This window comes from Bos indicus x Bos taurus, chromosome 15 (assembly GCF_003369695.1).
Source record: "Bos indicus x Bos taurus breed Angus x Brahman F1 hybrid chromosome 15, Bos_hybrid_MaternalHap_v2.0, whole genome shotgun sequence".
Lineage (NCBI taxonomy): Eukaryota > Metazoa > Chordata > Mammalia > Artiodactyla > Bovidae > Bos > Bos indicus x Bos taurus.
In genome coordinates this window covers 50,560,592-50,584,552 of record NC_040090.1, presented here as the reverse complement: position 1 = coordinate 50,584,552, position 23,961 = coordinate 50,560,592, and the positions used below count along the sequence as shown (strand labels likewise).

The 23,961-nt window shown below is 44.0% G+C and overlaps 1 protein-coding gene across 2 annotated transcripts in view; it reads right to left on the bottom strand.

The window, feature by feature from the left end:
* CLMP (CXADR like membrane protein) overlaps positions 1–23,961 on the bottom strand; it is a 107,216-nt gene that overhangs the window by 23,587 nt on the left and 59,668 nt on the right. For both annotated transcript variants that reach the window (XM_027563445.1, XM_027563444.1), the window contains one exon: positions 2,267–2,424. In XM_027563445.1, the coding sequence (XP_027419246.1) occupies positions 2,267–2,424 (158 nt within the window). The remainder of the gene's footprint in view (positions 1–2,266; positions 2,425–23,961) is intronic.

Sequence of the window (23,961 nt, the reverse complement as noted above, 5' to 3'; positions counted from 1 at the left end):
GCATAAACCACCTTATAAAATTAGTAGCATAGACATCGGAGAGGAAAGGACAACTTTATCCTTTTTAGTAGGGAAAGAAGTAAAGTTCTGAAAAAGAAGGAAAGTCTAAAATCAGCTTCCGTAGGATGTAGTTTGTTTTTTTAACCACAAAACTTTCAACAAAGAGTTTTAAAAATAAGTCAATAGAGGGGAAGGGTGGAGAGAGGAATAGTTAGCGGGTTTGGGATGGGCATGCACGCCTTGTTAAATTTAATATAGTTAATCAACAAGACCTACTGTATAGCACAGGGAAATCTGCTCAATAGTCTGAAACAGCGTAATTGGGAAAATAATTTGAAAAAGAATAGATACATGTGTATGGATAACTGAATCACTTCATTGTACACCTGAATCTAACACATTATTGTTAATCAACTGTACTCCAATATAATATAAAAGTTTAAGAATCTATAAATAAATAAAACACTTGTGTAAAAAAATACAACAAAATAAAAGCCAGCCTATGATGTTGGGGGAAAAAAAAGTCAATGGGTAAAGGCTGTTAATTAAATCTCTGGACTGGGAAGATCCCTTGGAGTAAGAAATGGCAACCCACTTCATGGACAGAGGATTCTGGTGGGCTTCAGTCCAATGGGGTCACAAAGAGTTAGATACAACTGAGAACGCACAAACATGCCCAAAGGCTACTGAAGAACAGTTATGCCAGAAAACCTAGGCTGAGCCAAGGTGCAGTGGTCGAGTGCAGCCAAGGCAGAAAGGATGGTAACAGAAGATTACCTAGTCCTCATTCTCTAATGAATGTCATGCCAGGAGGTCATCAGGAGCAGAGTGTGACAAATCTGTTTATGCTGCCAGTTCAGTTCAGTCGCTCAGTTGTGTCTGACTCTTTGCAACCCCATGGACTGCAGCATGCCAGGACTCCCTGTGCATCACCAGCTCCCGGAGCTTACTCAAACTCATGTGCATTGAGTCAGTGATGCTATCCAACCATCTCATCCTCTGTCATCGCCTTCTCCTCCTGCCCTCACTCTTTCCCAGCATCAGAGTCTTTTCAGAAAAGTCAGTTCTTCACATCAGGTGACCAAAGTATTGGAGTTTCAGCTTCAGCATCAGTCCTTCCAATGAATATTTAGGACTGATTTCCTTTAGGATGGACTGGTTGGATCTCCTTGCTGTCCAAGGGATTCTTAAGAGTCTTCCAGGTGTGGTTCTGGCCCACTAGACTGTGCGATCCGGAGAAGGCAATGGCACCCCACTCCAGTACTCTTGCCTGGAAAATCCCATGGATGGAGGAGCCTGGTAGGCTGCAGTCCATGGGGTTGCTAAGAGTCGGACACGACTGAGCGACTTCACTTTCACTTTTCACGTTCATGCAATGGAGAAGGAAATGGCAGCCCACTCCAGTGTTCTTGCCTGGAGAATCCCAGGGATGGGGGAGCCTGATGGGCTGCCATCTATGGGGTCGAACAGAGTCGGACAGGACTGAAGTGACTTAGCAGCAGCACCAGCAGACTATGCAATCAAGCTACTGCATCCTTGTCCCTCTCATAGGAAAGACGCCACTAGTGTAGATACTCTTCTTGGGCAAATGATAGATTCTTGTAGTTCTTGCTCACCCCCAAACAGAATTAGGGTTAGGGTTAGGTTTATACTGCTAGAAGCTTATAAAAACCAACGGGCCATCCTGGTGACCCTTCCAAACCTCAGCACTGCAGACCCAGGGCCAGCTCCTTATTTCCCAACTGTAGAATCAGTGTCAGTTCTTTTGCTCATCCAAGTATACGTTTTAACCGTTTCCATTCACCTCCTCTTTGTTTCTCTGTATTCTATGTTGTTTATCACTTTGCACAATCGTAGAGTTTAGAAGTCATGACCATGCAAAGTTTAAGCACCAGCAGGTGGTGATGGTTTCAGAGGAGGAAGAGGAGCAGACTTCTCAGGACAGGTATGGTTCTGGCCCACTAGGCTAGGCGATCAAGCTACTGCATCCTTGCCCCCTCATAGGAAAGATGCTACTAGTGTAGATTCCCTCCTTGGAAAAATGATAGATTCTTGTAGCTGTTGCTTGCCCCCAAACAGAATCTCTTATCCCCACAACCCAGTACCCTTTCTTGTTATAGTATTGTATCTAGAGTTTTCCAACTGTAAACCAGATCAAAAAGCAATTCTAGAACTTTCTTACACAGTGAGGAAAATGCAGGACTAAGGCAAGGTCGGGGGAGGACAAGGGAAAAGGAGGCAGGACTCCAGTCAGACACACACTCACCACTTTTTGGTTCCCTTCACGATCGGTGAGCAGCCATTCGATATCCAGGGTGTCTTTTTCTGGGAGCCCCAGTTGATGGTGACAGGGCAGAGTGACCTTCTCCTCTGCCACTTTCTTGATCTCAGTGTGAGTCCCCAAGGTTCCAACGTAGTAGGAGACTGGAAGAGGAAAACCTCCAATGAGTCGTGCAGAAACCGGACGACAGGGTGCAGGAAACAAATACTACAACTAATCATTACTGGACGTTTCTGTGGGCAAGAAGCACGTCAAGGTGTTGGAGGAACCCTGGTCCAGAAGTACTGGAAGTCCCTGGTCTCACACTGGCTCCTCCATTAACTGAATTCATCATATCTTCCATACCCCCCCAAATTACACTCCTGGTAATGCCCACCTTTCCTACCCACCAGGGTTTTTAGAAACAATGAAATCACTCAAGTTAAAAACAGCTTTGTTTTTTGACCTTTCTCTCCCCTGCTAACAAAGGCTTCTGAAAGAACAGAAACTAGCAAGAAGGACAGGGCTAGCCTCCTCCCAGCACAGGCTCCAGATACGGTTCACTCCTCAGAGCCTTGAAGTCTGGCCGCCCTCACAAAACTCTCAGGGAGTGCAGCCGTTCCTCCAGGAGCAAGCGGGCTCTTGGGCAGCCCCTGCTCCCTTAAGGAACACACAGTCTCCTACTCCCCCAGCTTCCATCTTCATTCTCCATAGTTTCATATCATATGGCTGCAAAATAGGAAGCAGCACTTTTAACCCAAAGCAAAATCCAAGTGACCACATTTGGATCCTGTCCCTTCATCCGTCCAATATTCCTTTGGCCAATAGGAATTCAGTTCTACTTTCTTTAACTTTCATCTTTTCCCAGAAATGGTATTGTGTCAGCAACGAATTTTTTTTGTTTTTTGGCTGGGTAGCTTGTAGGATCTCAGTTCCCTGACCAGGAATGGAAGGAACCAAGGCCCCCAGCAGTGGAAGTGTGGAGTCCAAACTGCTAGATCACCAGGAATTCCATCAACTTGCCCAGTATCACACAGCTAGGAAGTGTCAGCGCAAGGCTCTACCCAGATCTGTCCCCTGAGAAGCTCACTCTAACAGCCATGCTAAACTACTTATTCCCTTGCTTTTATGTGGCTTCCTGAGTGTTTGGTTCTCCCAGTTGCCTCTAAGCACCTTGAGATTAAGTTCCATTACCACTGCATGCCCAGAGCACTCAGTCAGGGTCTCACATGCTGCAGATGCTCAATAATATGTATTGGATGGATTTGAATCTAGCCCATGCACTGAGTTTACTAATGAGAAAACTGAGGTCTGGGGATAAAGGGGTTGGCCCAAGGTCCTACAACTCATTTAGTGGCAGAACTAACCCATATAAAACCCATCCTCCTTCAGTTCCCATAAAGCTGAGCCGGTTTTCCCTGTACTAAGCTAATACCGGTTTGCCCTGTACTCAGTTAATACCGGTTTGCCCTGTACTAAGCTAAGTTTCTACGGAGGAGCTCTGGCTTCCATCTCTGATCACTTCCCACTGGACAGGACAGTGTTCAGATGAAGCACCCCTGGCAAAGCTAGAGAACCCAGCACCAATTCGGTGCATACAGTAGGCACTCAATATATATTGAATAATTAAATGCAAAGAATCAGCTAGGAGAGTTGCCGATTTGAGCCACTAGAGGGAATCAGAGGCTCAGATTTGGTTGATGTCCTCAAAGGAAAGGAACACAGTAGTGGGTGGTGTGCTTTGCCAGAGCACCAAGTTCTATTTATACCACACCCAGAATTAACACAGCAGTGCAGGGCCAGGCCACTCCGTGAATCACAGATGGTTTTACCAAGGCAAGGAGCCTCAGGATCAGGGTGCATGCACCTCTAGTCTTCCCTGAACCTCAGGTCCCTAGAATCCCTGCAGAATTCTCAGGTACTTCTGTGCTTTTAAACTCAAACTCCTGAAGTCTACATGCAAAGTGCCTGGGCTCTCCTTACAACCTCCAGGCTTGGCAATGCTCATGGGGGCTGCTGAATATGTGTCTGCTGCTTGGCAGGTGAGCAAGAAGGGCAATTTAACCCCCAGGGGCCAGCCTTGGGTTCCCTAGGCACTGAAGGGTTCACTTTCATTGAGAAAGACCTTGCTGCTGCTGCTGCTGCTTAATCATTCACTCATGTCCAACTCTTTGCAGCTCATGGACTATAGCCTGCCAGGCTCCTCTGTCCATGGGATTTCCCAGGCAAGAATTCTGGAGTGGGTTGCCATTTCCTTCTCCAGGAGATCTTCCTAACCTAGGGATCAAACTCGAGTCGCCTGCTTGGCAGGCAGATTCTTTACCACTGAGTCACCTGGGAAGCTGGAGAAAGACTTGTTCAGTGACTAAGTTGTGTCTGACTCTTTGTGACCCCGTGGACTGCAGCATGCCAGGCTTCTCTGTTCTTCCCCATCTCCCAGAGTTTGCTCAAACTCATGTCCACTGGGTCAGTGATGCCATCCAACCATCTCATCCTCTGTTGTCCCCATCTCTTCCTGCCCTCAATCTTTCCCAGCATCAGGGTCTTTTCCAATGAGTTGGCTCTTTGCATCAAGTGGCCAAAGTATTGGAGCTTCAGTTTCAGCATCAGTCTTTCCAATGAGTATTCAGGGTTGATTTCTTTTAGGACTGCCTGATTCTATCTCCTTGTAGTTGAAGGGACTCTCAAGAGTCTTCTCCAGCACCACAATTCAAAAGCATCAATTCTTTGGGGCTCAGCATTCTTTATGGTCCAACTCTCACATCTGTACATGACTGCTAGAAAAACCATAGCTTTGACTCTACAGACATTTGTCAGTAAAGCAATGTCTCTGCTTTTTAATATGCTGTCTACATTTCTCATAAAATATTCATAGTTGAAGTCTTTCTAAAAAAGAATTGGCGTTGTTTTAGTGGTCAAATAGACACCTTGGATGACCCTTTCATGGAGGCTCACTTAGTCCAAATAAGTGAGACCTATAATTTTTGTGCACTGACTTTCCCTCACATATTGAGGCCCAATTTTCGGATCAGACTGTCAGTTCGAGCAGATGTGGCAGGATCGAGAATCCTGGCTGAGTTTTTTAAGATGGTTCCTTCCACTAAGGCCACTGGTAACCTAGCTTGCTTTTATGGAGGCAGAAAGACAAATGGCCCAGAGTAACTTTTTCAAAAAATATATTTATTTCTATTTATTTATGTATTTTAATGGGCTTCCCAGGTGGTGCAGTGGTAAACAATCCACCTGCCAAATGCAGGAGATGCAAGAAACATGGGTTAAGAACGCTGCATTGGGAAAATTCCTTGGAGGAGGAAAAGGCAACTCACCCCAGTATTCTTGCCTGGAGAATGCCATGGACAGGAGCCTGGTGGGCTACAGTACTGCTGCTGCTGCTGCTAAGTCACTTCAGTCGTGTCCGACTCTGTGCGACCCCATAGACGGCAGCCCAACAGGCTCCCCTGTCCCTGGGATTCTCCAGGCAAGAACACTGGAGTGGGTTGCCATTTCCTTCTCCAATGCATGAAAGTGAAAAGTGAAAGGGAAGTTGCTCAGTTGCGCCCGACCCTCAGCGACCCCATGGACTGCAGCCTTCCAGGCTCCTCCATCCATGGGATTTTCCAGGCAAGAGTACTGGAGTGGGGTGCCGTTGCCTTCTCCAGGGCTACAGTACAAGCAGTCACAAAGAGCTGGACATGACTGAGCACAGCACACAATTTATTTGGCTGTGCTGGGTTTTAGTTGTGGCCTTTGAACTCTTAGTTGTGGCGCGTGGGATCTGGTTTCCTGATCAGGGATCAAACCAAGGTCCCCTGCACTGGAAGGGCAGAGTCTTAGCCACGATTCCACCAAACAAGTCTGCCCAGGGTACTAGGATCTGCATATAACATATCTTATTTCTCTCTTATTTCCCTAGCAGAGAATTTTCTCCTTCTCAAATATTTACTGAATGCCTATGAGGCACAAGTTGCCCAGGGTCTGCTATTCCCTCCAAAGAATGGATCCTCTAGTGCTGCCATCATTAACTCTGACACCCCACGTTCCCCCAGGGCCCCTAGGAGAGGCCATCATGCTTTCTGGGTCCTGTTTTAGAACTGAGTTGTTGATTATCAGGCTGTGTAGACATACTGTTTACAAGTAACATAGACAGCCATAGCAGTTACTGTCTGAAGTCACGTGCAGGAGCTGCGCCATTGCCACTATTTAATGTGCAGTGGGGCACCCGTGAAGGGCGATGGAGGGGTGCAAGCACCCGCCTTCTACTCAGTGGTTTCTCTCTTTTCAATGGACCTGTTCAATTTCCTAAGTGGGAGGAAAGTTTCCTTGTGTTTTGCTTTACAGAGAATACTCGAGAAGGCCTCAGGAAAACCAAAATCATCATGTCATTCAGAAAAATAAAAAGGATTTGGAAATTTTGTTTTTTAAAATAATGTGTTTTTGGCTGTGCTGGGTCTTCACTGCTTCGCTCAGACTTTCTCTAGTTGTGGAGAGAAATGGCGGCTACTCTCTGGTTGTGATCCGCGGGCTTCTCATTGCTCTGGCTTCTCTTGTTTCACAGCACGGACTCAGTCTCTGTGTGGACTTCAGTAGTTGTGGCTCATGGGCTTAGCTCATCCTTGGTATCTGGAATCTTCCCTTCATTGGCAGGAGGATTCTTATCCACTGTGCCACCAGGGAAGTCCAGATTTTGGAAATTTTAAACTTCTCTTATAGATCAAGAAATCAAGACTTGGAGAAAAGTGACTCACCCAAAGGCTTTCCAATTTCTAGACTAATATATATGTAAAATTCTGTAGGTGTAGGGGTGTGTGTGTGTGTGTGTGTGCGCGCAGGAATGTATTTTCCAGACTGTTTCTGGAACACTGTATGTAGTTCAAGATTTAATAGAAAGACCATGAGTTTGGAATCAGATAGATGTAGTGTGGACTTAATTTGCTCTAAGACCAATTAATTCCCTGACTTCTCTGAGTCTTTTCTCTGAATGAGTATAAAAACATCAATCATGAAAGATGATTATAAGGATTATTAAGATGTATATAAAGAGGAGAGTGAAAAAGTTGGCTTAAAGCTCAACATTCAGAAAACTAAGATCATGGCATCTGGTCCCATCATTTCATGGGAAATAGATGCAGAAACAGTGGAAACAGGGGCTGACTTTATTTTGGGGGGCTCCAAAATCACTACAGATTGTGATTGCAACCATGAAATTAAAAGATGCTTACTCCTTGGAAGACAAGTTATGACCAACCTAGATAGCATATTCAAAAACAGAGACATTACTTTGCCAACAAAGGTCCGGCTAGTCAAGGCTATGGTTTTTCCTGTGGTCATGTATGGATGTGAGAGTTGGACTGTGAAGAAAGCTGAGCGCCAAAGAATTGATGCTTTTGAACCGTGGTGTTGGAGAAGGCTCTTGAGAGTCCCTTGGACTGCAAGGAGATCCAACCAGTCCATTCTAAAGGAGATTGGTCCTGGGTGTTCATTGGAAGGACTGATGCTAAAGCTGAAACTCCAATACTTTGGCCACCTCATACAAAGAGTTGACTCATTGGAAAAGACTCTGATGCTGGGAGGGATTGGAAGCAGGAGGAGAAGGGGACGACAGAGGATTAGATGGCTGGATGGCATCACCAACTCAATGGATGTAAGTTTGAGTGAACTCCGGGGGTTGGTGATGGACAGGGAGGCCTGGTGTGCTGCGATTCACGGGGTCGCAAAGAGTCGGACACGACTGAGCGACTGAACTGAACTGAACTGAAAGTGTCTGACACTGGCACAGGATATACAGTACATACTCAACAAATGGTCATTATTAATAGTTGTACACACCGTACGAAAAGGAAAACGAGAAAAACATGCTAAGGAGGTAAAGCAGAATTGTGAGGAGTTTGAAAGTCATTTTGCTAGATGACTTAACGCTTGGCCATATCTGTTCACTCTCTCTCCATACATATGTATGTATATGTACAGATGGGCTTCCCAGGTGGTGCTAGTGGTAAAGAACCCGGCTGCCAATGCAGGGGATGCTGGAGACAAGGGTTTGATCCCTGAGTCGGGAAGATCCCCTGGAGAAGGAAATGGCAACCCACTCCAGTATTTTTGCCTGGAGAATCCCATGGACAGAGGAGCCTGGTGGTTTGCAGTCCATAGGATCTCAAAGAGTAGGACATGACTGAAGCAACTTAGCATGCATGCACACTAGTCTTTATTTTTTTGGTGGAGGGGAGAGGGGTGCTTCCCTGTTGGCTCAGATGGTGAAGAATCTGCCTGCAATGCAGGAGACCCGGAATCGATATATATATATTCAGTTATATTTTGTCACATATTTTTGCTGCTATATTTCAACATCATGATCACACCCAGGAAAAGTAACCACATTGCGTGATTACTGGAAAATCAATCATTTCTGACCAGAGTGGTTAAGGAAGACTCTGAGGAGTAAGTGAGACTAAGCTAGTTCTGGAGACAGACAGGTTTTTCCTGCAGACACGAGGGAAGGCGGAGAGCGCCCCGACTGGGGAGCAGCTGCAGTGGAGGCAGAGGCAGCCCCTCCCCCACCCCATCAGCCCCTCAGGCGCCCTGGCTGTAAACCAGGGGAGTTTTCTATTTTGCCTTCCCATACAAGCCTGACCCCAGAATCTCTCCAGCCAACAGCCTTTATGAGGTCTTTGGAAAAGGAAAGCCAAATTCACTCTGAGCTGCTAAATGATTCATTTCGCTGTCTTCTCAGAGACAAACGTATATTTGATATTTAGAAAAAGACTGGAGCTGAAGGAACACAGCTGTGGTTATCAGTGGAATTTCAGGCATCTGGGAATCAGTGTGGTGCCTGTTATCTTTTCCCCCAAGGAGGTGAATATTTGTTCCTGAAATCCTAAAATGAATGGTGTAGGTGCAAGGACCGAGGTGGAAGCCTTGGCTTCAGTGGTGGCGGCGGTGGTGGGTCAGGGGAGGCAGGGGGTGTATAGAGCTTCCTCCTGATTTCCAATCTGAGGATTGGTTTTAGAGGAGGTGAAGGAAGGGCAAAGCAGGGAGAAAGATGGAATAAAGGAGGAGGAGGGGGGAGAGTGGGACAGAGGAGGGGGGGAGGAGGAGGAGGGCAGAGGGGAGGGAGGGAGTCAGATTAGACAAAGAGGAGAAGAGAGGGGGAAAAGGGAGAGATGCTGATAGAAGATAGTTGAAGAAGTTTCCAGACTAAACACAGGCTGATTAAAAACTATCAACTCACCTCCCTTCCCCTCTGTGAAAAACTGTCTCAATATGTACTTCATGTGTATTTATCCACATTAAAAAATCATAAGGCGCTTTTCACCTAACAGGTAGAAAAGAGATACAAAAGACGATAACAGTTTCTCCTCCCTCCTCAAACCATTTGAAAGCTAATGATTAATAATACTTTACATTTATTTAGCAATTAACACTTAAGTCAGCCTGTCCAACTGCATTTTTTCATGTGAGCCCTAGGAGCACATGAAAGCTCATGTTATCACCTCTGTTTCAGAGAAGAGAAACTGGAAGACCACACAGCTGAGGCCACATGGCTGATGGGTAGCCCTTCAGCGACATGGGCCTACCTCCAATGTTTTCTAATCTCTTTTCTGAATCAAAGCTTCTACCTTGAAATTGACTGGTTGGAAACACAGAGATCATGTTTATTAAATGTGGATGGCACAGAGCAGGTAGCAGAACTAAATCTGAGTAGACACATTAAGATATACAATTATCTGGGACTTCCCTGGTGGTCCAGTGGCTAAGACTCTGTGCTCCCAATGCAGGGGACCCGAGTTCAAAATCTGGTTAGGGAACTAGGTCCCACATGCCACACCTAGGAGCTCACATGCCACAGCCAGACATCCTGCAAATTAAGATAGAAGATTGTGCTGCAACCAAGACCTGGCACAGCCAAATAAATAAATATATTTTTAAAAGATATAATTATCTTGCTAGCTGAGATTCTGAGGCAAAAGCAAGATGAAATTTAATAGCAACAATTGTTAAAAGTTATAGCCAGGCAAAAGTACAGGGTTGGGAAAGATCTGGAGGACCTGGCGGGTTACAAGATTTATACTGACCAGTAGTATGATACAATTGCTGAAAAATCCCAATGAGCTTGGGCTGCGTTAAAAGAGGTTTAATGTCCTAAGGCATAACCACTTCATTGTTTTCTATCCTAGACAAAGGAGCACATCCAGACATCTGTGTTCAGTTCTAGAAGCTGCACATGGGAGCGATGCTCACAACAAAGCTGGCATCCAGGGTTGTAACTGGGAGATGGTGGGTTCTAAAAACACGTCATATGAGGAATAGTCGACAATTATCGGTGAAAAGTGGGCAGGATGGAACTTATTGAGTGTTGTTCCAGAGAGCAGAATTAGGTCCAGATGGTGATTCAACCATAAAAGGATAAACTGGGATATTTCCAACACCTCTTTCCAGTTCTGAAATGATATGATTCTCTTACAAAGGATTTATTCCATTTTGGTTTTATATATATCTATATCTATATCTATATCTATATATATATATATCTTTTGTTGTTGTTTGTTTTTTAAATTGTAGTGGGCTTCCCAAGTGGCTCAGTGGTAAAGAATCTGCCTGCCAAGCAGGAGGGTTTGATCCCTGGGTTGGGAAGATCCCCTGGAGAAGAAAATGGCAACCGACTCCAGTATTCTTGCTTGTGAAATCCCATGGACAGAGAAGCCTGGCAGGCTTCTCCATGGGGTCGCAAAGAGTCGGACACGACTGAGTGACTAAACCACCGCCACCACCAGAGTTGAATTACAATGTTGTGTTCATTACTGCTACACAGGAAAATGACTCAGTTATACACACATACATTTTTTTTCATACTCTTTTCCATTATGGTTTATCACAGGATATTGAGTATAGTTCCCTGTGCTGTACACTAGGACCATATTGTTTATCCATACTTTGGCTTAATATGCTGATAGACATTCTAACAGTTAATCCCTGCCTGACCGAAGAACAAGCTGTTATCATTTAATGCATTTTCCATTCTTGGAGTCACTTGAGTGGGGGTGTATCAGGAGCTATGAAAGGAATTCTTCTATGTGGATGTTAAACCCAATATTTCATGTTTCTCCTAACATTCTATGAATATTTATCCAGTACTTGGTATAGTCAAGACACGGTCCTAATATACAAATTGTAAGAACAGAGGTATACTATTCGCTGTCAGTATATTTTGTCATCATCAATCAGCTCTTACACAATGCATACAAATAGTCTAATTTTTTTCCACTGTATATTATTTTTAAAGATCATTGAAGGGCTATTTGATAGAACTAAAAGGAACTGGCCCCATGCAACTAGTTGTGGCTATTTTAATCCACAAGGGGGCAGAATTTACTTAGGATTAGCCATGCCTCATATTAGTAAAATGGATTATTAACACTGATAAAGAATTACAGATTACCTTGGGTTTAAGTACTTGGCTGCCATTTGTGGTTATATGCTAACTTTCAAACTGTACGCATTTAGTTTCCAGGGGTCATGGGAAAAAAATCCATTAAATAAATAGAAACACTTTTTAAAATAACTTAAGGTCACTGGTTTAACTGTTTTCAGCTGAAATGGATGTTTATTTTGTCTGAGACCAAAAAAACTTATATTCATCGCAGAATTTCTTATGAAACAAGTTGATTACTCAGGTGTTGTGAACTGAGTCGATAAAGAAAGGTAGGGACTTCCCTGGTAGTCCAGTGGTTAAGACTCCGAGCTTCCAGTGCAGGATGCCCAGGTTCCATCCCTGGTCAGGGAACTAGATTCCACATGCTGCAACTGAGTGTTCACATGGTACTAAAGATCCTGCCTGCTGCAATAAAGATCAAAGATTCCAAGTGCTGCAACTAAGACCTGGTACAGCAAATAAATAAATAGATGGCATCACCAACTCAATGCACATGAGTTTGCGCAAACTCAGGGAGATAGTAGATGACAGGGAAGCCTGGCGTGCTGCAGTCCATGGGGTTGCAAAGAGTTGGATGTGATTGAGTGACCAAAAAACAACAAAAAAAGAAAGGCAAAGAGTGAAGGAATAAATGTCCATTCGAGGTATTTTAGAGGGGAGGAATTAGCAGAAGAACCCTTAGGGTCCTTCTAATCTTGACGTTTAGCTTTTGTTCTAGGCCAGTAATTTACTGAATTACAAAACCCTGGGATGGACTGGTTCTCTGCAATGTAGAATCTCAAACTTGAGAAGGCCCAGAGGGTCATTTTGATTATTATCTTACCTTCAGGTAAATTTCATATTTAAAACTAATCTGCATATCAAATTGTTCATAGTCTCTTATTATCACTAAATCTGAAACCACAGCAAAACTGTTACACGATCTTGACAGGTGTGTTAGTGTGTGTATGCCTAGTTGTGTCCGACTCTTTGTGACCCCATGGAGTGTAGCTCACCAGGCTCCTCTCTCCAGTAGATTTCCCAGGCAAGAATCCTGCACTGGGTTGCCAATTCCTCTTCCAGGGCATCTTCCCAACCCAGGGATCAAACCTTTGTCTCCTGCATTGGCAGGTGGATTCTTTACCACTAGCGCCACCTGGGAAGCCCACTGTAGTTTTAAAATGTATTGAGTGACAAATTTGTACTATAATTTTGTTGGTTTCATGGCTCTTCTGTCTGTCCCTAGAGAGGGTGGTGGAGGGTGAAACAGATGAAGTTCAGGACGGTCATCTTCTCTTTGTCATTAGCTTTGATGGGAAGGTGGAGGATGAAGGATAAAGTCAAAGGCTGAACTGAGGCTTTAACTTATTAGTGGATTTTAATTATCAACATAATCTCAAAATGCCGTGAACCCCTAAAAATTGATTGCTGCTCTCTCAATAGCCAGTCTGTATCTATTTTTAATTTCCCCTCTCTGGTTGAATCTCTGCTGAAGGTGATAAAAGATTTAGGTTTAGAAAGAGACTTAGCTTTTGGAATGAGATAGAAGCTATAAATAGGCATGTCAATGAAATAGGTTAGTTCTTGGAGTATCAGCATCAAAGGCATACATTCTCATCTGATCTGCATACAGACATGGGCAGGCTTGTAGGGGTCTCTAGACAGGTTCGTGTATTTGTATGTTCCTGCATATGTGAACACAAATACACGTGTGGAACATGTACAAGCAAGCATACTACTGAGAACAGAATTCTGAGGAATAACTGGGGTCTGTCCGAGTCCAGAGTGATCCCTTTAGACTGGGTTTGTAGCCTTCCCCTGACCTGGATAAACCATTACTCTCAGATAGCCAGGCCCCAGGTGCAGGACAGTGGTAGAGCTCACATGCTGGTATGTGATACTAGTGACCAGCGTGTGAGACCTCACCAGGACTGAGGGTCCACAGTGATGGTCCGATCTGCCAAACACTGAGGTCAGCTTGGCAACTCATTTCCTAAGCAGTCAGACTGCCGTTCCCAGTCTTCGGAATGTCATTACCTATCAATCAGAGCTGCTCAAAGTCCAGCCTATTCTTCAGGCCCAAGTTCAATATTCAATATTTCCTTTCCTTCTTTTTTTTTTTTTCAATGTTCTTGTTTTTGGCCATGCCCCATGCAGGATCTTAGTTACCTGACCAAGAATTGAACCTGTATCTGTGCCCCCTGCATTGGGAAAGCAGAGTCTCAACCACTGGACCACCATATGAAGCCATCCCTGATCACCTTGGTGATCTTCCTCTTTTAAATTCCTGGAGCACATTCTGACCCTCACCTTCATGTTGATCACACATTGCCTTGAGATAGATTTGTTGGGTGCTTGTATTGTTTCTCTGTTATTGGGGTGTCTGCATAGACAAAAAGACAATGTTATTCATTTTTGTAGCCTGACACCACTTAGGGTGGGAACAGGAGGGCAGCTCATATTCGTCCAACAACTATCTACTCCTGGTTACCACTGTCATCTTAAAAAATACTCACAACCTAAAAGCTGAGTGCATGCGTGCTCAGAGCCACCTGAGAAGCCCTTGAAAACTGAGTTATGTTTTAATCTGTGGGAATTTTAGGACTTCAAGCCCTGAAGACAGCATCACAAGTAACCCTGAGAGAACTGCTCTGAGGAGGCAACGGGAGGAGCCAGGGTATACAGAAGTTTTCCTGCAAAGGGCAGGTAGTCTGAACATCAAAAGATTATTGTTAATTAAAGGAAGCCAGTATCCCAAGTTAAGGAATTTGGTGCTTTTCTGTGTATAGGAAGATGCAAGAGTCTGGGCGCACTGAAATCATTCCTTTCATACGCATCTCAGCTTTCCTAGGTCAGTATCTCCTATTTTTCACATCCTGAGCTCCCTTAGGGCTCACCCTGGGGCGAGGCCACAGCCTACTGGCTGTTAGATTGCAGATATTATTCTCCTTCTTGAGTGCCCTAAGGGCTTACCAGCTCACACTGGAGGGCGGGAATCCCTGATGACTGTGACATCCTTGTTTATTGATATGGCAGGAAATATTTCATTTCTCACCCGTCTCTGTGTGCCAACTATTCTGTTAATGTTGTTGTTAGTTTGTGACACCCAGAATCTGAACCATCCTGGATAAGGTGTTAGTTTAAGGAAATGCTATAGACATCAGTTGGAGAAGGAAATGGCAACCCACTCCAGTATTCTTGCCTGGGAAATTCCATGGACAGAGAAGCCTGGAGGGCTACAGTCTACGCGGTAGCAAAGAGTCAGACACGACTGAGCGAATAAGCACAAGAATACTATCAATGCTCAGAGTGGTGCCAGAGCTTGCTGCAAATGCTTTTGTATTTGCTTGAAGAGAGACAGCACGGCATAATGAAAAGTGCATAGGTTTGGTCTGAATCAGTCAGTCAGTTCAGTCACTCAGTCATAACCAACTCTTTGTGACCCCATGGACTGCAGCACACCAGGCCTCCCTGCCCATCACCAACTCCGAGAGTTTACTCAAACTCATGTCCATCGAGTCGGTAATGCCATCCAACCATCTCATCCTCTGTCATCCCCTTCTCCTCCTGCCTTCAATCTTTCCCAGCATCAGGGTGTTTTCCAATGAGTCGGTTCTTTACATCACATGGCCAAAGTATTGAAGTTTCAGCTTCAGCATCAGTCTTTCCAATGAATAGTCAGGACTGATTTCCTTTAGGATGGACTGGTTGGATCTCCTTGCTGTCCAAGGGACTCTCAAGAGTCTTCTCCAACACCACAGTTCAAAAGCATCAATTCTTTGGTGCTTAGCTTTCTTTATAGTTCAACTGTCACATCCATACATGACTACTGGAAAAACCATAGCTTTGACCAGACGGACCTTTGTTGGCAAAGTAATGTCTCTGCTTTTTAGTATGCTGTCTAGGCTTATCATAACTTTTCTTCCAAGGAGCAAGCGTTTTTTAATTTCATGGCTGCAGTCACCATCTGCAGTGATTTTGGAGCCCCCAAAGATAAAGTCTGTCACTGTTTCCATTGTTTCCCCATCTATTTGCCATGAAGTGATGGGACCGGATGCCATGATCTTAGTTTTCCAAATATTGAATTTTAAGCCAACTTGTTCACTCTCCTTTTTCCCTTTATCTTTATCCTTTCTTTTCTTTCCCTCTATCCTTTTCTTTCCTTTTATCCTTTTTCTCCTTTTCCCCTTTGTTTTTCCCTTTATGATAAAGAGACTCTTTATCTTATGATATACAATAATAAACAATTTGATATTAACAGACCTGTCAAGATCGTGTAACTGATTTTGCTGTGGTTTCAGTAGGCTTCGGGGGTGACTCAACTGGTAAAGAACCTGCCTGCCAATGCAGGATTCACAAGAGACAAAGGGTCCAGCCCACACTCAAGCATAAGGGAATACTAGGAGGCAGGAATTCTCGGGATAATCTTAGAGGCTGCCAACCACATCCTTTAATAATAAAGTTTAAAAATTTATACATTAGCTTCTTCTGCTTCTCCACTCACAATGATAATCACTATCATAGAACTAAAAATACTTTCACAAGTTTTTTTTGCAAACACAGTATCCCTAGGAGTTGGTTATGATATGAATTCTTTATTTTGTTTTATAGAAATGCAATAATTAGCTCAACAGTATGACTTTTATGTTTGCATAGCACTTTTTAGATTTCACAATTCTTTCCCATACATATTTTGAGTTTTATTATGCAGAATAAGTAGTTTAGTATTAGCTTATCTAAAAGTACTCTGCAAATGATAAAATGCTTTATAATATTAACAATAGTAACATTCATTGAGTGCTTACTATATGCTAGTTACTGTATGATAAGGAATATATATATAACATATGTGTGTGTGTATATATATATATACATATTATATGTAGTATATTTATATTCCAGTAGTCATGTGAGAGTTGGACCATAAAGAAAGTTGAGTGCCAAAGAACTGATGGTTGCAAATTGTTGTGCTGGAGAAGACTTTTGAGAGTCCCTTCAACTGCAAGAAGATCAAACCAGTCAGTCCTAAAAGAAATCAACCCTGAATATTCATTGGAAGGACTGATGCTTAAGATCCAACATTTTGGCCACCTGATTCGAAGTGCTGAAAAGAAAGTGAAAGTGAAGTCGCTCAGTCATGTCCGACTCTTTGCGACCCCATGGACTGTAGCCCACCAGGCTCCTCCATCCATGGAATTTTCCAGTCAAGAGTACTGGAGTGGGTTGCCATTTCCTTCTCCAGGGGATCTTCCTGACCCAGGGATCGAACCCGGCTCTCCTGCATTGAAGACAGATGCTTTACTGTGTGAGCCACCAGGGAGCTGACTCATTGGAAAAGACGCTGATGCTGGGAAAGATTGAAGGTAAAAGGAGAAGGGAGCAGCAGAAGATGAGATGGTTAGATAGCAGCACCATCAATGGACATGAGTTTGAGCAAACTCTGGGAGATAGTGGACAGGATAGCCTGGTGTGCTGCAGTCCAAGAGTCAGACACGACTTAGTGACTGAACAACAACAAAATATGAATAAATTCATTTAATCACTTAACCCTGTGAAACAGGGTTTGCCTCATCTCAGGTCAGGTAATTTGCTAAGACCTCAGAGCTAATAATGTCAATTCAGTCTGACTTCAGACCGTCTATGCTTTACAAATGATATAAACTATACTCTTCAAATCATTCTGGTAATACATTTTCCTGGAATAGGTCATGGAGAAATTTTTATAGAAGCTGTGCCGTCCTAATGTCAAGGAGGAAAAAAAAAATCTTCAGTTAAAATGTGAAAGACAGTAATTCCCCTCAAACACTATTTGTATCTAACATTTAAGGATACAGTCTTTCTTCAAGAGGCTGATGCTATTGACCTATTAACATTTGGATAAATTGTCTTAATACACCCTTAGTAATATGTTCATTCATTCATAGTATTCATTTAACACAGACTTTTTAAAAGGGTTTAAACATAATTAGCATATCAGATAACTTCTTAAGGACTGCAATAAGCTTTAATATGCTTCCTATATCAAATGTGTGAACAGAACTATAATCAGGCTTAGCTCAAGCTTCACAAGAAACATCTCAGAGCTTCTCTTCTCCCAGAGACAGAGAATGGCAATTAGAAATGTGGCCCTTGCTCTGCATGCTGCTTAATGATGGTATGCAGCCAAATCAGCTAAATCAGACTTCAGTTTATCATGTTAAGGTGGCAGGAAGAGACCCAGCATGGCAATTTGGCTCCCTGCACCCAGGATACATCCCTGCAGAAAATGGCAGGTCTCAGCAAGGGAGGATTTACAATGCCAAAGAATTTCCCCTAATTTTACTTCCTTCCTGTCACTTACCCACACCCAAATGACTCAAATGACTGCTTCATGCTCATTTATCCTTTCATTCAATCATGTATTTATTCCAGTGACCTAATGATGAGTCTTGCCTTTGGCTCGCCAGAGGATTGCCTTCCAGAGAATTTTTGCATGTTCATCATGCAGCAAATAGGTTCTGGTGGACCTCCCTTTCTCCCTGCCTACTTCATGTTTACAAGAAAGACGTAAAGAACTGGAAATCACCCAAGGGCTTTTGGTGGTTCCCAAATCTAATTAATTATTGGCATTACTTAAGTGATTTTTTGGTTCTAAACTTTTTGGAATAATGTGATATAAGCATATGGTAAAGATTCAAAGAGAACAAAATGGTCTACTGAGAAAGGTGTCTCCCCCACACCTGGCCCTCAGTTTCTCTCCAACAGGGAACACTTGCTACCAGTTGCTGTGCACTCAGTATCTCACACCTGACTCCTGGATTGGCTGCTATGAAATATTAGGTTGGATACAGTTTTCACTCAAATTCCAGAAGACATTGCTCCACTGACTTCTAGTTTACAGAGTTACTATTAAGAAGTCTGCTGCTATTTAGTTGCTAAGTCTGATGCCAACTTTAATTTTTATCTTTCATAAATGACCTCTTCCCCCCGCCCCCGGATGTTTTTAGGGTCCTATCTTCATCCCTGGAGTTGGAAAATTTTGCTAAGATGGGTTTGGGGTTGTAGGTCTTCCTCCCCCTTCAACCCCATTCATTTATGGCTAGTAATCTGAAAGCTCATTTCATTTAAATGTCAAGAAATGTTATTAGACTACTTAAATATATAATCATATAATTCCTTCCATTTTCACTTCTTCTTCTTTGTATGCATATATGTTAGATATTGGATTTCCTGGGTTGATCCTCTCATTTTCTTATCTTTTTCTCATATTGTTTGAGTTGCTCAAGAGTTTTTGTGTTTTCGACTGCACAGCATGGTTTCCAGGATCTTAGTTTCTCACCAGGGATGGAATCTGCACCCCCTACAGTGGACCTTAATCCCTGGACCGTCAGGTAACTCCCCTCAGAGTTTTTTGGTTTGTTTTTTTTTTCCCCAAAGGATCTCTTAGATATTGTTAAAATCAGCAATTCAAATACTTTTAGTATACACTCCTTTCTGGTTGATAACCTCAGCCTCTCTGGGCCTCACTTTTTTCATCTATAAAATGGGGGAAATAATTGTACCCCACTCATGGGCATTGGAGAAGGCAATGGCACCCCACTCCATTACTCTTGCCTGGAAAATCCCATGGATGGAGGAGCCTGGTGGGCTACAGTCCATGGGGTCGCTAAGAGTCAGACACGACTGAGTGACTTCACTTTCACTTTTCACTTTCATGCATTGGAGAAGGAAATGGCAACCCACTCCAGTGTTCTTGCCTGGAGAATCCCAGGGACAGGGGAGCCTGGTGGGCTGCTGTCTATGGAGTTGCACAGAGTCGGACACAACTGAAGTGACTTAGCAGCAGTAGCAGCATGGGCATTAAATGAGGATTAAAAGCATGTTATGAGGATTCAGTGCAGTTCAGTTCAGTTCAGTCCCTCAGTCCTGTCCGACTGTTTGCGACCCCATGAATCGCAGCACGCCAGGCCTCCCTGTTCATCACCAACTCCTGGAGTTCACTCAAACTCACGTTCCCTTTTCCTCCTGCCCCCAATCCCTCCCAGCATCAGACTCTTTTCCAATGAGTCAACTCTTCGCATGAGGTGGCCAAAGTACTGGAGTTTCAGCTTTAGTATCATTCCTTCCAAAGAACACCCAGGGGGCTGATCTCCTTTAGAATGGACTGGTTGGATCTCCTTGAGGATTAAGTTAGTTTAAATACATACCAGGTACAGAGTAAATGTTCAATAAATATTGCTATTATTATCATTCATCTGTTCCTTTTGCCTAACATTCCTCAATTTCTTCCCTTATGTCCCTTAGGATATTGATCATAGGGTTCCTTGCAGAGTCTCTGTTTCTGTTTGTTTTCCGCTTACTTTTCTCAAGTGTGCCATGTTGGAGGGAGAGATACAAAAAAGCTCTTTGGAAGGATCAAGAGTGAGCAGGGCTTTTTGCACCACAGATTTCTCTGCACGCTTTTTCATCCTGGGATTCCCAAATGTCAGTGTTCAGAAGCTTTTTCTCTGTAGCTCTTCTCTTTCTCCGAAGAATTCTCAAGTCACCCATCCATTAGTGGGAGGTGGGTAATGGCTGCCAGTGATCTCTAAGCTGGGGGCTGGAGTTGGGGTGGGGGCCAGGAAAGTCCCATTCAGAATGCAAATCCAACAGCCTCAGACAAGAGGGCTCCAGACCGGGACTTTAGAAAGCCCCGTGTTTCCAGTTTGGCCCTTTGCTCTCTTCTGGGTCTGATGTCTCTAGGTTTGATCCTCCAAACTCCCTTCTCCTGTGGGGTGGGGTGAATTGGGGCGTTTCTGCAGAGGGTGCGGGAGGAGACATGTAGGTCTTTTAAAACAGATTGTCACCTGAGGCCCAGCTTTAAGAACATGCCCCAGTTCATCTTTTTGCTGCACTTGAGGACCTGCTTTCAGGCTCCTGAGCCTTTCCTCTGTGAGCAGCGGGTTTCAGTCCCTGGGACATGGTGAAGCAGTTCTCTCCTCATCCTCTTCCCTTCATCCAAACGTTTGTCGACATTTCTCTTTCCCCTCAATTTCCTCCCATGTTCTCTAGTCCTTGGTGGATTTGCAGCCCTTTTATTCCTTCACTTCCATCTTAATGGGATTTCAAAATACCTGTGTTCAACCCAGTACGTGACAGGGGGTGGAGAGCAGGCATTGTCTTCGATGTCCTAGATACTGTCTCTGCTCCCTGTTTGAGAACAATTAACATCTTGAGAGTCCCTTGGACTGCAAGAAGATCCAACCAGTCCATTCTAAAGGACATCAGCCCTGGGTGTTCTTTGGAAGGAATGATGCTAAAGCTGAAACTCCAGTAATTTGGCCACCTCATGCGAAGAGTTGACTCATTGGAAAAGACTCTGATGCTGGGAGGGATTGGGGGTAGGAGGAGAAGGGGACGACAGAGGATGAGATGGCTGGATGGCATAACTGACTCAATGGACGTGAGTTTGAGTGAACTCTGGGAGATGGTGATGGACAGGGAGGCCTGGCGTGCTGCGATTCATGGGGTCGCAAAGAGTCGGACACGACTGAGCGACTGAACTGAACTGAACTGAACAACTTGATAACACGTGTGGCTTTCTATCCTCTCACTTCTCCTGTTCAACAGGTAGTCATCTTTGCAGGGTGAGCTCCACAGCTGTGACACTGCCCCATAGGACAGTCTTTCAGGACCAGAGCTGTATCTTCTTGTCCTCAGGTTGCTCACAGCCCTGCTGGAAAGCATTTCTGCTGCAACCTCCTTTGTTCAGCCGATAGGAAAGGAGAAAGGACGTTTCTGTCTTTTCCATAGGAACTTGCCTGAGAGCAGGGTACCAGAAAGATGTGAAAGCAAGTCTCATCTGGAGTGAGGAAACTGCAATCACTTGGCTAGTTGTGACCTATGGAACCCAGAGAGAAAAAGTGTGTGGGATTTTTTTTTTTTTTTTAATGTCTTGTCTTCTCTCTCCTTCCTTTCTTCCCTCCTTCCTGTTCACCAGAATATTGTATTTCAGCTATGTTGGCTCAGATTGGGGAAAAATGAATCAAGGTTTTCAGAACACACTGAAGCAGTCCAGAAACCCTGGGGACCAAGCCATGCTGCCCAATGTAAATGAATCCCTGTTCTGCCCAGCACCCATTTTCATCCACCCTCACCTCTTTTGCTGCATCTGCAGCTTAGAAACCCTACAAAAGAGCGATGTCTTCCTAGGAAAAATATTTGTTTAAATAAAGCTTTCATTTTCTCTGTGGTCTTTAAAAGCCACTGTGGTTCTTAGTCCCGGAATCAGCTTTTCTGGGCATATTACTGGCCTCCAACTGTGATTTGAGGGCATGAACTCTACAGAATTCTAGTAGAGATCTGCAGATTTTTGTCCAGGAGAAATTGGTGGTGAGTCCTGTGAGGAGCTGCGTGGGACATGCAAGCAGATTTCCTTGACTGCTAGCTCCTGGATCAACGAGGGAACCAACAGTGTGAACATGAATTATGTCCCCGCTGCACACTGGGATTCTATGAGAAATATGAGAGGAGGATTAACACAGGATTCCTGATTCCTGTGCTCACAAAGGACCCAATATAGTTGTAAGTGGTGTGACAGAATGAGAATACTATGCTGTGCTGCTGCTGCTGCTAAGTCGCTTCAGTTGTGTCTGACTCTGTGCGACCTCATAGACGGCAGCCCACCAGGCTCCTCCATCCCTGGGATTCTCCAGGCAGGAATACTGGAGTGGGTTGCCATTTCCTTCTCCAACTTAGCATGCATGCATGCTACGTTGCCTCAGTCGTGTCTGACTCTGTGTGACCCTATGGACAGCAGCCCACTAAGCTCCTCCATCCACAGGATTTTCCAGGCAAGAATACTGGAGTGGGCTGCCATTTATGAGACATACAAAATGGGCAAATCCTGTGAAATTTCAGGAGCTCAGAGGAGATGGTAAAGACCAAGGGATGATTACAATCTGTGGAGGAAGTAATCCCTGTGGTCTGAGTGGTCACAGCATTTCAGTAGGTAGGATGGGTGACTGGTAGATGGGAACTTTGCCAGGCAGACTGTTGGGAGTGGGGCTGGATGTTTGGGCAGGAATGACATAATCACTCAAGCTTGCAAGGGAAAGACAAGAGGAGCAGTGAGGGGGAAGCAAATCACTCGAGGTGAGATTCAGGATACAGAAGCTTCTAGAGAAATACTATTTAAACAGGTCCTAAGAGAACAGCTCTAATTTTTCTTTTGGTTGTTTTTAGTGTAACAATAGTCTTGGTTTTTTATCTACAGTTTTCCCACCTGATCTGATTTACCATTCTTTGAGATTAATTCAGAAGCAGATGGAGAATTAATTTTGTGAGCGCCCCACTCTGCCAACCCCTTTTGAATCTCCAGGCTTTTGGTGGGTGGGCTGTAGTGTCACCGATGGGTTTCCCTGGTGGTGCAGATGATAAAGAATCTGCCTACAACATAGGAGACCCGGGTTTGATCCCTGGGTCAGGAAGATCCCCTGGAGAATGGAATGGCAACCCACTCTAGTATTCTTACCTCGAGTATTCCATGGACAGAAAGCCTGGTGGGCTACAGTCCATGGGTTTGCAAAGAATTGGACATGACTGAGTGACTATCACTTTCAGTGTCACAGATGAGTAAATCTAGATAAAAAGGAATTTAGATATATTTCCTTCAGCACACAGGCCTATCTGGCAGCAGAGGCCTAAGGCTTTTCTGGCTTGTGTCTCTGAGATTATCTAATAGGCATCTGTCCATGTCACATTTTAGAATATCTGACCATGTCATTTCAGGCACATCAGTCATTCATTCAATAACTACTTTCTGAGCACCTGCTAAGACACATTTTGAGATCCTAGGGCTATAGCAGTGGACAGAATGGATATTCCCTTTTTGCTTCTCAAAAAGATATGCTCCTCTCTTGGGGCTCATGGACAGTATGACAGGACCACACAGAATTATAGAATAACCACATGATCAGTATCTTCGCAGACTGTCATTTTACTAAATTGTAAGTAATTGAAAATAATCCCCTGTATTTTAAAAAATATTTGGAGTAGAAGATTACATTCATATGCATTTTGGAGGAGCTTTTTATTTTGTATTAGGGTATAGCCAATTAACAGTGTTGTGATAGTTTCAGGTGAACAGTGAAGGGACTCAGCCACGCATGTACATGTATCCATTCTCCCCCAAACTCCCCTCCCATCCAGGCTGCCACATAACACTGAGCAGAGTTCCCTGTGCTATATAGTAGATTCTTGTTATCTGTTGTAAATACAGCATTGTGTACATGCTATGCTATGCTATGCTAAGTCACTTCAGTCGTGTCCGACTCTG